Source organism: Canis aureus, chromosome 15 (assembly GCF_053574225.1).
Source record: "Canis aureus isolate CA01 chromosome 15, VMU_Caureus_v.1.0, whole genome shotgun sequence".
NCBI lineage: Eukaryota > Metazoa > Chordata > Mammalia > Carnivora > Canidae > Canis > Canis aureus.
Genome location: NC_135625.1, coordinates 25,198,192 through 25,213,499, shown reverse-complemented (window position 1 = coordinate 25,213,499; position 15,308 = coordinate 25,198,192). Strand labels below are relative to the sequence as shown.

General features: G+C 50.0%; 1 protein-coding gene and 1 long non-coding RNA gene across 31 annotated transcripts in view; one reads left to right on the top strand and one right to left on the bottom strand.

The window, feature by feature from the left end:
- Positions 1-15,308, bottom strand: part of LOC144284385 (uncharacterized) — a 183,744-nt gene that overhangs the window by 129,182 nt on the left and 39,254 nt on the right. The gene's annotated exons all lie outside the window — the stretch shown is intronic.
- On the top strand, positions 2,516-6,645 carry LOC144284377 (uncharacterized). Of its 4 annotated transcripts, none has more exons than XM_077848850.1 (4): positions 2,516-2,736; positions 3,997-4,190; positions 4,771-5,931; positions 6,152-6,645. In XM_077848850.1, the coding sequence occupies exons 3-4, from the start codon at positions 5,502-5,504 to the stop codon at positions 6,490-6,492; spliced, it is 771 nt and encodes a 256-aa protein (XP_077704976.1). In that variant the 5' UTR covers positions 2,516-2,736; positions 3,997-4,190; positions 4,771-5,501; the 3' UTR covers positions 6,493-6,645. The 4 variants fall into 4 exon arrangements, with proteins under 4 accessions (XP_077704976.1, XP_077704977.1, XP_077704978.1 ...); XM_077848852.1 differs by having other exon boundaries at positions 2,517-2,736; positions 6,158-6,645; XM_077848851.1 differs by having other exon boundaries at positions 2,516-4,190.

Sequence of the window (15,308 nt, the reverse complement as noted above, 5' to 3'; positions counted from 1 at the left end):
GGAAATACTGTCTACTAGTGCTGCCCAATATGGTATGTGGTTATTACATATCTGATATATATGGCGAGTGTGATTGAGAAAGTGAATTTTCTCAATTATATAAAATTTTATATAATTTTAATTAATTTTAATGTAAATTGTCACATGTGCCTGGCCAGTGACCACCACATTAGTGAAGTCTCAGATGTATAAAGAGCCAATTATGAAACAACGTTCTCTTAACAACCAACAGGTCAAAGAAGAAAAACTTTTTCCTAGGTTAACTTAAGGGGGAAATTAAAAAGCATCTTGAGGCCATCTGGGTGGCTCAGTTGGTTAAGCCTTCGACTCCTGATTTGGCTCAGATCATGATCTCAGTATCTTGAGATCGAGCCCTGTGCTGGGTTCTGCAGTGAGTGTGGAGCCTGCTTAAGATTCTCCCTCTCCTTTCCCCCTGCCCCCACCCACTCCTGGGTTCTCTTTCTTACATAAATACATAGTATCTTGAAACAAATGAAACAAGGAAACCCAATATACCAAAACATTTAGGCTGCAGCAAAAGATTTCTAGGAGAGCTTAATGCTATAAACACATACAGAAAAAAAAAGAAAAAAAAATATATATATAAATCTCTCAAGGAACTCTAGAAAGAATAGATGAATGGATAAAGAAGACGTGGTACATATGCGATGGAGTATTATTCAGTTATACAAAAGAATGAAATCTCGTCATTTGGAATGACGTACATGGAGCTAAAGAGTAATGCTAAGTGAAATAAGTGAGTCAGAGAAACACAAATACCATATGATTTCATTCCTAAGTGTAATTTAAGAAACAAAAAAAGAATGTGCAAAGGGGGGCACCTAGGTGGTTCAGATGGTAAAAGCATCTGACTTTGTATGCTGTTTATTTTTTTCACTTCACGAGACTTAATACTCTTTCATGAAAAGAACTCTTACTAAACTAGGAGTAAAAGTAAACCAACTAAACATCATAAAGACCAAATATGAAAAAAAAAAATCCCAACTAATGTACAAAATAGCAAAAGACTCAAACTTTTCCTCTAAAAATAGGATCAAAATAAAGTTCTTTACTCTGGCCTTTCCATCAAATATAGTACTAGAAAACTTAGCCAGAGCAATTAGGCAAGTAAAAGAAACAAAACGCATCCAAACTGGAAAGGAAGAAGAAGAATCATATTTGCATATACCATAATCTCATACGTAGAAATCGTAAGGATTAAAAAAATTAGAAGCAGTAAACAAATTCAACAAGGTTGCAGAAATGAAAACCAACACACCAAGAAGCAGTTGCATCTCTAGATGTTAACAATGAACAATTTGAAGTGGAACTCAAGAACACAACTCCATTTACCACAACACTGAAAAAGGTAAGATATTCAGGAACAAGACTAATGAAAGAAGTGAAAGAATCATACACTGAAAATGAGAAAACATATGTAAGAGTAATGTTTAAAAAAAAACCCCAAAATAGATATCTATTTTATAGATAAAATGCTTGAAAGGAAACATAAGGAAAAGATTCACAATATTAGATCTGCCAATGATTTCTTTCTTTTTGTAAACAGGCTCCATACCCAGGGTGGAGCCTAATATGGGGCCTGAACTCACAACCCTGAGATCAAGACCTGAGCTGACATTGAGTCATATGCTTACTGACTGAGCCACCCAGGATCCACGGACCTGGCAGTGATTTCCTGACTACGATACCAAAGCACCAGCAAACAAGTAAACATAGACAAATGGGGTCTATAAAACTTCAAATGCACCAAAGGATACAATCTAGAGAGTGAAGAGACAACGAATAGAATGGGAAAAATATGTGCAAACCATGTATTTGACAATAAGTTAATATACAAAAAACTCCTACGAACTTCGTCACAAGGCAACAAGTAGCCCAATGGAAGAAAGGACGAAGAGCCTGTACAGACATTCCTTGAAAGAAGATGTATAAATGGCCAATGAACCTATGAAATGATGCTCCACATCACTAACCATCAAAAAAGGCAAATCACAACCACGATGAGGGTCACCTCACACCCATTAGGATGACCACTGTTAAAAAATAAAATGTTGGCAAGGATATGGAGAAATCAGGACACTTGTGCATTGCTGATAGGAATGTAGCATGGTGCAAGCACTATGTAAACAGTATGAGAGTTCCTCAAAAAAATTAAAACTACAACTACCATATAATCCAGCAATCCTATTTCTGGGGTACGTGTAGTCAAAAGAATTGAAAGCAGGGTCGCCAAGAGACCTCCATCCTCATAGAAGCATTCTTTATCATAGCCAAGGGCTGGGAGCAACTCAGATGTCCATCAAAGGTAAATGGATAAAGAAAATGTGGTGTATACTGATTTTTATTTATTTATGAGAGACACACGGGGAGAGAGGCAGAGACACATGCAGGGAGCCTGAGGGGGGACTCAATCTCGGGTCCCCAGGATCAGGTGGGGGTCAGGGAGGGGGTCCCAGGAAGTGAGGTCACTCCCGTGACACAGAGCCCAACAGAACTTGGAACCCCCGTGACCAGGCAACCGCATCTAGTGCAGCCCCACCTCAGGCTCACTTGGCTGGAGACATCCGCTCCTGGAAGATGTTCTCCTGCTGCCGGCCCACCTCTGGGGGCTCTGGCTCCCAGGAACCCCAGGGGTGCCGCTTGTTCCAATGCTGTAGGCTTTGGCTCCAGCATAAAAACCAACGCCTCAGGGCGTTTATCAGGAGGCGCCGTCAGGTAACCCAGAGCAGGCCAGGCCAGGCCCCCTGTGCCAGCCATCCTGGGTGGCCCCATCCCCTCCTCTTCAGCTTCCGGGAAACAGGGATGTGTGGGCAGGTGCATCCAGGCTGGGGGACATTGCAGGGCGGCAGGTTCCCCGGTGATCCCTTCAGGGTCACCCTGAGGTCAAGGTGGGCAGGGTGCAAACAGGGCTCCTGAGGTCCTCTTACCCGCCGAGTAAGAGTCCCCCCGAGGCCCTGCAGCCGATCCCTTTGCTCTCCTTGGGGGAGGGGGGTGCCGCCTGCGCTGTGGTGTGTCTGGATGGGGGCCGCTGGGGGTGCGGCCCAGCCGAGGCGGCCGGACCGGGCGCTGAGGCCTCCTGCCTGGCTGCCGGGCACTGTCTCCACAGAGCTCCACCCGGGACAGGGGGCGCGAGCGGGAGGAAGGGGTGCTCTGCCCCACCGCCTCGAGGAACTGGGAAGTGCCCTGCGCAGCTAACAGAGGCCAGCGCGGGCTCAAATGAGTGCAGGGGCCGGGGCACCCCCGACACCCGGGTCCCCGATGCGGCACGAAGGGCCCCGGGTCCCAGAAGCCAGCCTGCTACTCCCCTGGGCTCCCCCCTACACTCCTGCTCCCACATGAGTCTGCATTCCCCTGCTCCCCACACTTGCCCCAGGGCCCTGCCCCTGCCTGGGCCAGATGCAGAGTCCCTGTGCACAGAGGTGTAGGAATATCAGAGCAGAGCCTTCAGGGGCGGCCTGGTCGCCCAGGGGTTTAGCGCCTGCCTTCCGCCCAGGCCCTGACCCCGCAGGCCCGGGATCGAGTCCCGCCTCGGGCTCTCTGCACCAGGGCTGCTTCTCCCTCTGTCTGTGTGTCTGTCTCTCTCGGTCTCTGTCTCTCTGTGTCTCTTGAGGTCCTTGTACTGATCCAAACTTTTTTGAACATTTATCCTCTAAGATTGTTTCTTTATCGGATAGTTTGTCTTGTTTGTGTAAGAGACAGGCAGAGAGCAGGGAGGGGAGAGGGAGACCCAGGCTCCTGAAGCAGACTGGGCCCCAAGCGCAGGGCCTGCCAGGGCGGGATCCCAGGGTGCTGAGGCCACGACCCGAGCCACAGCCCAGAGTCAGAGGCTAAGTGACTGAGCCACAGGCATCAAGGCCCGGGTTCCTGCCGTGGGCACTCCTGCCCCCCACGGCCCCCGAGAGCTCGGGCTGCGGGCTGCGCTCCCACCCCAGGCCTCCCGGCGGCTCCATGCACGTCCCCTCTGTCCCAACTCAGGGTGCAAGGGCCTCGGCCGGGAAGGCGCCTCCCATCTGCCCGACGAAGCCCAGCCGGACGGAGCTGCTGGAGCAGGAATTCCAACAACTGCTGCCCGCCTTGCTGCGCAGGGATGTCATCTCCGTTTTCATCTTTTTAGACAACTGTCATGGATTTGCCACCACCGACGAGGTGCTGGATCTGCTGTTTACGAAGTGAGCACCTGCGCCTCCGCAGCCCAGGGGTGGGCCACCTGCTGGTGGGGAGGCTGGGAATGGTTCTGAGCTGCCCGGCCTCGGGCCGCTCCCCCGCCTGGAGCAGAGTCACCCAGGGCACAGTGGGGTCCCGGAGGGCAGCCCCGGGGCCTGGCCTGTGGCGGGTCGGCCAGAGGGGCTGTGCCTGTGCTCCGCAGCCGTCCTCCTCCCCCGGGACGGGGCCTGTGCCTCCTCCCCACCGTCACCGGGGTCCTGAGCTGGCCTCTTTTCCCATTGAAAGGGAGGTTGGAGAGTCCATCGGGGGGCTGTGTCCTGGGGCAACCACACAGGGGGACCCCGGGGTCCCCGGGCGCCCAGGCCCACTCAGATATCGGCCGTGGGCCTGGCCGGAGCCTTTCATGCTCAAGCATTCAGGAGGCCCGGGCAGGTGCGGGCGCTTCTCCGGGGGCTGCCCGTGGCCCCCCGCACAGAGCTGACGGCCCCCGGGGCTCCGGCCTAGTCGGGGGTCAGAGGTGACAGCCCCCACGGTGAGAGGTCGCGGCCACAGGATGATTCGTGGGATGCCCCCGCCCTCCCCTAGATATGGGTGCATCGCAGCTGCGTGTGGTGGCGACGACGCGGTCCTGCAGCGCTGGAAACTGTGAGTGACTCCGGCCCCTGCCCGAGGGCCTTCCCTCTCCAGGAGGGCAGCGAGGGGGCTGTGGGCCGGGGGTGCTGGACCCTCACCCCACACATCTGCAATTCCCGTGACGGGGTAAAGGTCTAAGGGCCCTTCAGGAAAGGAGGAAAGGAGAGCCGTGAATAGGGTGTGGGCTTGGTGGGAGAGCACTGGGACCCCTAAGGGAGACTTTCTCCATGCCCGCCCCTCCCAGCCCTCTGTCTGCCCCACACCTGGGACCCAGAGCAGAGGGGGTGGGGAGCATCGCACTCCCCAATCTGGTGGCACCTGGACCCAGTGCACAGCAGGTTGCCACGAGGGCCATTGAGGGCTCACAGACCCGGTGGCCCTGGCCCCGTGGGAGACGGCAGATTAGAGTCAGTGGAAGGACACCCCCCGGGGCCCCTCATGAGGGAGGCAGCGCAGAGCCACAGGGAGGGAAAGTGGAGGTCCCGGGTGGCTCCTGGCAAGGCCTGGCAGGACACAGAGCCCGAGCCCTCCTGGCTTGGACCTTCCCAGAGCGACAGTGTGTGCAGTGAGGGCAATGACAGGCCAGACGCCCCCCGTCCCCGGACGCCTGCCGGTGGATTCAAGGGGCAAGTGGGCAGGGAGCCAGGCTGAGGAGGGAGCCCCGCTTCCCAGCAAAGACCGTGATGGTCACACCGCTGGGCGTGGGCTCCCCCGCACAGAGGCTTCGTGCCAGCCCCTCCTCGGGGAGCAGGCCTGTGGCAGGCAGGACCGCCAGGTGGCAGGTGGACGAGGAGCAGGACTGGCCTCTGACAGCCCCGCACGGGAGGCCGAGGCCCCGGGTCCTGCAGGGCTTCCCCGGGACACCTCGGTGTGAGGGAGCCCTGTCTTCTGACCCCTGTGCCCACCTGTCCCTCCCCAGGGCCATCTGCTGCATCCTGGAGATATGGATGGACTATTATCAGGAGGACTTTTGTCGGCTCCCCCAATCTGCCTCCCTGAAGAAGATTCTGGAATTCATAAGGCAGCGCATGCCAGGCACAGACGTGGAGCTCCGTGCCCGGCGTTACCTGCAACAACTCAGACGCCTCCATGCAGCGGAGCCAGAGGCTGGGGGTGAGGAGGCCTGGGGGTGGCCGAGCTGGGGACAGGGTGGGCCCCACGGATCCAGCGTCCGTGCAGCTGGGCCGGGAGCAGGGGTTCGGCTCACACCCCATCCCCACGAGCTGCAGGCTGGGGACACCTCCCAGGGCTCTTTGAGCGGTTGGAAGAGTGTCCTTGATTTGGGAGGGACGTGGAAAGTCCGTCCTGGTGGTGATACTTTGTCTTCTTGGAGCTACAGCTTCGGCCCGAGCAAAAGACCCTGAAGCACTTCCGGAGCCCGCCCCAGCCCCAACTGTGGGGCCTGCTGCCTCGGATGGGCCTGAAGTGCTCGAGGCCGCCCTGGCTGCTGGGGCTGAGGGCTTGGCCCCAGCTGAGGTGCCAGCTGGGGAGGCGAAGCCCCTGCAGATAGTGGTCACTGCTCTAGATCACGGCTGCGCCCTGGACGAGCCACGTGCACCTGCGGCCACCCCGGAGGAGGAGCAGGCCCTGGCACCTGCAATCGGGGTCCCCAGAGTGCCAGAGCCGCCAATGGCCTCCGGGACAACTGGCTTCAACCTCTGCGCAGCCCCCTGACCACCTCGGGAGCCCGCCCCAGCTCCCACCGCGGGGCTCGTCATGCCTGCAGCCCAACGGAGGCTTGCCCTTCCCGTGTCATTTCACTGTTTCTATATTTTGAGTTTTTCTTTAACCTGTAAAATGCCTTATGAGTTTTATTGTAATAAAGTATAAGTTAACTTCAAACAAAATTCACCCTGATGCTTTTAAATTATACATCGTGGACCTACACTTTAGGTCCATTCACAGTGTCACAGGTCCCAGAGCCCAGGGCGCCGGGGGACACAGCCCAGGATCGGGTGCTCCCCCAGGTCAGGCAGAGGCCGGGAGGACACAGGACAGCCAGGTGGCTCCTGCCCCCGGGCGGCCCGAGCTGTACAGATCGGCGGGCCCGCCCCTGGAGCATCCAGGCCCCTGCACACTGGGAGCTGCAGTAGTCACTGCGGGAGCTGACTCCAGAGCTGCACAGCTGGCCGCCCCCACTGTTGTTGTCCCTCCTGGTGTCACCCTGTACCTGGGACTGAGCAGGGGCCTCACAGATAAACAACTCCCACTGAGCCATACACCTGGCAGGGGCCTGGGCAGCTCCCCAGGTGCACACACCTGAGAATCAGCACAGCAGGCCCCGCCCCCAGAAGACCAGCTAGAAGGTCAGGGGAAAAGCAAGGTATTGACCAAGCAGCACTGGAAAGTTCCAGGGGAAGCCGAGGGATTTACACTATATAGAATCAGAGGATACTCCCCCTTGTTTTTTTCTTCTTTTCTGTTTGTTTCTGTTGTTTCCCCACCCCCCCCCCTTTTTAATTCTTCTTTATTTCTTCTTTTCTTTTTTTCTCTCTCTCTCTCTTTCTCGTTATTCCAGTACAACTTGTTTTTGGCCACTCCGCACTGAGTAAAATGGCTAGAAGGAAAAACTCACCTCCAAAGAAAGAAATCAGAAACAGTCCTCTCTCCCACAGAGTTACAACATTTGGATTACAATTCAATGTCAGAAAGCCAATTCAGAAGCAGTTATAAAGCTACTGGTGGCTCTAGAAAAAAGCATAAAGGACTCAAGAGACTTCATGACTGTAGGATTTAGATCTAATCAGGCCGAAATTAAAAATCAGTTAAATGAGATGCAATCCAAACTGGAGGTCCTAACGACCAGGGTTAACGAGGGAGAAGAACGAGTGAGTGACACAGAAGACAAGTTGATGGCAAGGGCGGAAACTGAGGGAAGAAAAGAAAGACAATTAAGAGACCATGAGGATAGGTTAAGGGAAATAAATGACAGCCTCAGAAGGAAAAATCTACATTTAATTGGGGTTCCCGAGGGCGCCAAAAGGGACAGAGGTCCAGATTATGTATTTGAACAAATCATAGCTGAAAACTTTCCTAACTTGGGAAGGGAAACAGGCATTTAGATCCAGGAGCTGGAGAGATCACCCCCACCCCCCTTAAATCCATAAAAACCGCTCAACATTTAACATTTAATACTGGAACTTGCAAATTCCAAAGATAAAGAGAAGATCCTTAATGCAGCAAGAGACAAGAAATCACTAACTTTTATGGGGAGAAGCTTTAGGACAACAGCAGACCTCTCCACAGAGACCTGGGAGGTGAGAAAGGGCCGGCAGGATACAGTCAGGGTCCTAAATGAGAGGAACCTGCAGCCAAGAATACTTTATCCAGCAAGGCTCTCATTCAGAATAGAAGGAGAGATAAAGAGCTTCCAAGAGAGGCAGAAACTGACAGGATATGTGACCACCAAGCCGGCTCTGCCAGAAATATTAAGGGGGGACCCTGTAAAAGAAAGGGGAAGTCCAAGGAAACAATCCACAAAAACAGGGACTGAATAGGTATCATGATGACACTAAATCCATATCTGTCAATAGTAACTCTGAACGTGAATGGGCTTAATGACCCCATCAAAAGGACGCAGGGTTTCAGACTGGATAAAAAAAGGCAAGACCCATCCATTTGCTGTCTCCAAGAGACTCATTTTAGACATCAGGACACCTACAGCCTGAAAATAAAAGGTTGGAGAACTGTGTACCATTCAAATAGTCCTCAATAAATGCAGGGGTAGCCATCCTTATATCAGATAAATTAAAGTTTGTCCCAAAGACTGTAGTGAGAGGTGAAGAGGGACACTATATCATACTTAAAGGATCTATCCAACAAGAGGACCTAACAATCACGAATATTTATGGCCCGGATGCGTGAGCCGCCAAGTATATCAATCGATTAATAACCAAAGTTAAGACATACTTAGATAATAATACACTTATACTTGGTGACTTCAATGGAGCGCTTTCTGCAATCCACAGGTCTTTTAAGCACAACATCTCCAAAGAAACAGGAGCTTTAAATGATACACTGGACCAGATGGATTTCACAGATATTTATAGAACTTTACATGCAAACGCAACTGAATACACATTCTTCTCAAGTGCACGTGGGGCTTTCTCCAGAAGAGACCACAAACTGGGTCACACATCAGGTCTTAATTGATACCAAAAGATTGGGATCGACCCTGTGTATTTTCAGACCATAATGCTTTGAAACTAGAACTAAATCACAAGAAGAAGTTTGGAAGGATTTCAAATACGTGGAGGTTAAGGACCATCCTGCTACAAGGTGAAAGGGTCAACCACGAAATTAGAGAAGAATTAAAAAGATTCATGGAAACTAATGAGAATGAAGACACCACCATTCAAAATCTTTGGGATACAGCAAAAGCAGTCCTGAGGGGGAAATACATCGCAATACAAGCATCCATCCAAAAACTGGAAAAAACTCAAATAGAAAAGCTAACCTTCCACCTAAGGGAGCTGGTGAAAGACAGCAAATAGATCCAACACCCAGCAGAAGAAGAGGGTTAAAAAAGACTCGAGCAGAACTCAATGAAATAGAGACCAGAAGAACTGTGGAAAAGATCAACAAAACCAGGAGTTGGTTCTTTGAAACAATTAAGAAGGTAGATAAACCATTAGCCAGCCTTATTTAAAAGAAGACAGAAAACACTCAAACTAATAAAATCATGATGAGAAAGGAGAGATCACTACTAACACCAAAGAAAGGACCTAGAGTGTATTCTATATGTTAAGCAAAGTCAGTCATTCAGAGAAAATACCAGATGATTTCACTCATATGTGGAATTAAAACAAAAACAACAATAAAACAACAACAACAACAACAACAACAACAACAAACGAATATGGGGAAGGAAGGAAAAGAGTGGGAGGTATACTATAAGAGATTCTTTAGTACAGAGAACAACAGGCTTGCTGGAGGGAAGGAGGGCATGGGATTGGCGTGGTGATTGGCAGTGAGGAGGGCACTTGTTGTGATGAGCACTGGGTGTTATAGGTAAGTGATGAATCACTAAACACTAGTCTTGAACCAATATTACAGTATATGTTAACTAACTAGAATTTAAGTAAAAACTTGAAAAAAATAAGGAAAGAAGACTCATGGAATGGTAAAGCTTGCAGGGAGCATGGTAGTCCAGTAGCAAGCACCTTGTGCATTAAAAGATGAGGAGGGGGCGCCTGGATGGCACAGTCAGTTATGTGACCAACTGTTGGTTTCAGCTTGGATCCTGATCTCGGGGTCATGAGGTCGAGTCCCACATTGGGCTCCGTGCTCAATCTGGAGCGTGTTCTCCCTCTCTCTCTAACTCCCACTTGTGCTCTCTCTCCCTTTCTCTGATTTATATATAATACAAATCTTAAAAAAAAAAAATAAGATGAGAGAAATAAATCACATTTTCAGACACAGTGCAGACCCTGGAGCTACAAAGCCTCACCTATACCACATGCACTACCCTGCTTGCCTCATCTTTCCTCAGTCTCCCTTTTGTGCTCTCTCTTCCTCCTTTTTCTTTCCTAGACACCATATGCTTAGTGAGGCCAGCAGGACCAAGAGCTAAAAATGTCCTGGGTGTGGCCCTTCATAAAGGCTTTCATCAAAGGCACTTACCTTGAAGTGGAAGCCATGATGAGCCAGAAACAGAGATTTGTCTATATGTGCAGAGTCAAAGAACCTGTAAGACAGCAAAAGTCGATTTTTTAAAATTGTATGCTGGGCCGCCCGGGTGGCTCAGTGGTTTGGTGACTGCCTTCGGCCCAGGGTGTGATCCTGGAGACCCAGGATCGAGTCCCACGTCAGGCTTCTGCGTGGAGCCTGCTTCTCCCTCTGCCTGTGTCTGTGCCTCTCTCTCCCTCTGTGTCCTTCTCATGAATAAATAAAGAAAATCTTTAAAAAATAAAAAAATAAAATTAAATATGTATTCTTTCATTGTAAAGGACCTTAACTATCAATTTCACTTTTAAAAAAATTGCATGCTAATTAGCAAGGAATAGGACCTTCTCCACCATTTAAGTGAAAAAAAAAAAAAAAAAAAAACCAAGAATACCAAAACACATTTTTAGCCTAAAGTTCACTAGCAGTAAGCAGAGGATGGATTGAATACACACAGCAGAGGGGGTCTAGTCAACTGGCCAATCAGAGGGAAAAAACAACGAGCCCTCCACGTCCTGCTGAAACATATTATAGGTCAAAGGTTTTCACCGTCAAAACTACTGGCATGTGGGCCGGATGAGCCTTTGTTGGGGGGCTGTCCTGTGAATTACGGGATTTTAACAGCTTTCCGGAACTCCACCCACTAGGTGCCAGTAAAACACGGATCCCCTACCTGTGAAATCAAACATGTTTCCAGATATTGCCATACGTCCCATGGGGGACAAAATTGCACCTGGTTGACAACTATTATTCTATCTATATCAAGACTCCAATAGATCGTACCGTAAAAAGGAAATACTGTCTACTAGTGCTGCCCAATATGGTATGTGGTTATTACATATCTGATATATATGGCGAGTGTGATTGAGAAAGTGAATTTTCTCAATTATATAAAATTTTATATAATTTTAATTAATTTTAATGTAAATTGTCACATGTGCCTGGCCAGTGACCACCACATTAGTGAAGTCTCAGATGTATAAAGAGCCAATTATGAAACAACGTTCTCTTAACAACCAACAGGTCAAAGAAGAAAAACTTTTTCCTAGGTTAACTTAAGGGGGAAATTAAAAAGCATCTTGAGGCCATCTGGGTGGCTCAGTTGGTTAAGCCTTCGACTCCTGATTTGGCTCAGATCATGATCTCAGTATCTTGAGATCGAGCCCTGTGCTGGGTTCTGCAGTGAGTGTGGAGCCTGCTTAAGATTCTCCCTCTCCTTTCCCCCTGCCCCCACCCACTCCTGGGTTCTCTTTCTTACATAAATACATAGTATCTTGAAACAAATGAAACAAGGAAACCCAATATACCAAAACATTTAGGCTGCAGCAAAAGATTTCTAGGAGAGCTTAATGCTATAAACACATACAGAAAAAAAAAGAAAAAAAAAATATATATAAATCTCTCAAGGAACTCTAGAAAGAATAGATGAATGGATAAAGAAGACGTGGTACATATGCGATGGAGTATTATTCAGTTATACAAAAGAATGAAATCTCGTCATTTGGAATGACGTACATGGAGCTAAAGAGTAATGCTAAGTGAAATAAGTGAGTCAGAGAAACACAAATACCATATGATTTCATTCCTAAGTGTAATTTAAGAAACAAAAAAAGAATGTGCAAAGGGGGGCACCTAGGTGGTTCAGATGGTAAAAGCATCTGACTTTGTATGCTGTTTATTTTTTTCACTTCACGAGACTTAATACTCTTTCATGAAAAGAACTCTTACTAAACTAGGAGTAAAAGTAAACCAACTAAACATCATAAAGACCAAATATGAAAAAAAAAAATCCCAACTAATGTACAAAATAGCAAAAGACTCAAACTTTTCCTCTAAAAATAGGATCAAAATAAAGTTCTTTACTCTGGCCTTTCCATCAAATATAGTACTAGAAAACTTAGCCAGAGCAATTAGGCAAGTAAAAGAAACAAAACGCATCCAAACTTGAAAGGAAGAAGAAGAATCATATTTGCATATACCATAATCTCATACGTAGAAATCGTAAGGATTAAAAAAAATTAGAAGCAGTAAACAAATTCAACAAGGTTGCAGAAATGAAAACCAACACACCAAGAAGCAGTTGCATCTCTAGATGTTAACAATGAACAATTTGAAGTGGAACTCAAGAACACAACTCCATTTACCACAACACTGAAAAAGGTAAGATATTCAGGAACAAGACTAATGAAAGAAGTGAAAGAATCATACACTGAAAATGAGAAAACATATGTAAGAGTAATGTTTAAAAAAAAACCCCAAAATAGATATCTATTTTATAGATAAAATGCTTGAAAGGAAACATAAGGAAAAGATTCACAATATTAGATCTGCCAATGATTTCTTTCTTTTTGTAAACAGGCTCCATACCCAGGGTGGAGCCTAATATGGGGCCTGAACTCACAACCCTGAGATCAAGACCTGAGCTGACATTGAGTCATATGCTTACTGACTGAGCCACCCAGGATCCACGGACCTGGCAGTGATTTCCTGACTACGATACCAAAGCACCAGCAAACAAGTAAACATAGACAAATGGGGTCTATAAAACTTCAAATGCACCAAAGGATACAATCTAGAGAGTGAAGAGACAACGAATAGAATGGGAAAAATATGTGCAAACCATGTATTTGACAATAAGTTAATATACAAAAAACTCCTACGAACTTCGTCACAAGGCAACAAGTAGCCCAATGGAAGAAAGGACGAAGAGCCTGTACAGACATTCCTTGAAAGAAGATGTATAAATGGCCAATGAACCTATGAAATGATGCTCCACATCACTAACCATCAAAAAAGGCAAATCACAACCACGATGAGGGTCACCTCACACCCATTAGGATGACCACTGTTAAAAAATAAAATGTTGGCAAGGATATGGAGAAATCAGGACACTTGTGCATTGCTGATAGGAATGTAGCATGGTGCAAGCACTATGTAAACAGTATGAGAGTTCCTCAAAAAAATTAAAACTACAACTACCATATAATCCAGCAATCCTATTTCTGGGGTACGTGTAGTCAAAAGAATTGAAAGCAGGGTCGCCAAGAGACCTCCATCCTCATAGAAGCATTCTTTATCATAGCCAAGGGCTGGGAGCAACTCAGATGTCCATCAAAGGTAAATGGATAAAGAAAATGTGGTGTATACTGATTTTTATTTATTTATGAGAGACACACGGGGAGAGAGGCAGAGACACATGCAGGGAGCCTGAGGGGGGACTCAATCTCGGGTCCCCAGGATCAGGTGGGGGTCAGGGAGGGGGTCCCAGGAAGTGAGGTCACTCCCGTGACACAGAGCCCAACAGAACTTGGAACCCCCGTGACCAGGCAACCGCATCTAGTGCAGCCCCACCTCAGGCTCACTTGGCTGGAGACATCCGCTCCTGGAAGATGTTCTCCTGCTGCCGGCCCACCTCTGGGGGCTCTGGCTCCCAGGAACCCCAGGGGTGCCGCTTGTTCCAATGCTGTAGGCTTTGGCTCCAGCATAAAAACCAACGCCTCAGGGCGTTTATCAGGAGGCGCCGTCAGGTAACCCAGAGCAGGCCAGGCCAGGCCCCCTGTGCCAGCCATCCTGGGTGGCCCCATCCCCTCCTCTTCAGCTTCCGGGAAACAGGGATGTGTGGGCAGGTGCATCCAGGCTGGGGGACATTGCAGGGCGGCAGGTTCCCCGGTGATCCCTTCAGGGTCACCCTGAGGTCAAGGTGGGCAGGGTGCAAACAGGGCTCCTGAGGTCCTCTTACCCGCCGAGTAAGAGTCCCCCCGAGGCCCTGCAGCCGATCCCTTTGCTCTCCTTGGGGGAGGGGGGTGCCGCCTGCGCTGTGGTGTGTCTGGATGGGGGCCGCTGGGGGTGCGGCCCAGCCGAGGCGGCCGGACCGGGCGCTGAGGCCTCCTGCCTGGCTGCCGGGCACTGTCTCCACAGAGCTCCACCCGGGACAGGGGGCGCGAGCGGGAGGAAGGGGTGCTCTGCCCCACCGCCTCGAGGAACTGGGAAGTGCCCTGCGCAGCTAACAGAGGCCAGCGCGGGCTCAAATGAGTGCAGGGGCCGGGGCACCCCCGACACCCGGGTCCCCGATGCGGCACGAAGGGCCCCGGGTCCCAGAAGCCAGCCTGCTACTCCCCTGGGCTCCCCCCTACACTCCTGCTCCCACATGAGTCTGCATTCCCCTGCTCCCCACACTTGCCCCAGGGCCCTGCCCCTGCCTGGGCCAGATGCAGAGTCCCTGTGCACAGAGGTGTAGGAATATCAGAGCAGAGCCTTCAGGGGCGGCCTGGTCGCCCAGGGGTTTAGCGCCTGCCTTCCGCCCAGGCCCTGACCCCGCAGGCCCGGGATCGAGTCCCGCCTCGGGCTCTCTGCACCAGGGCTGCTTCTCCCTCTGTCTGTGTGTCTGTCTCTCTCGGTCTCTGTCTCTCTGTGTCTCTTGAGGTCCTTGTACTGATCCAAACTTTTTTGAACATTTATCCTCTAAGATTGTTTCTTTATCGGATAGTTTGTCTTGTTTGTGTAAGAGACAGGCAGAGAGCAGGGAGGGGAGAGGGAGACCCAGGCTCCTGAAGCAGACTGGGCCCCAAGCGCAGGGCCTGCCAGGGCGGGATCCCAGGGTGCTGAGGCCACGACCCGAGCCACAGCCCAGAGTCAGAGGCTAAGTGACTGAGCCACAGGCATCAAGGCCCGGGTTCCTGCCGTGGGCACTCCTGCCCCCCACGGCCCCCGAGAGCTCGGGCTGCGGGCTGCGCTCCCACCCCAGGCCTCCCGGCGGCTCCATGCACGTCCCCTCTGTCCCAACTCAGGGTGCAAGGGCCTCGGCCGGGAAGGCGCCTCCCATCTGC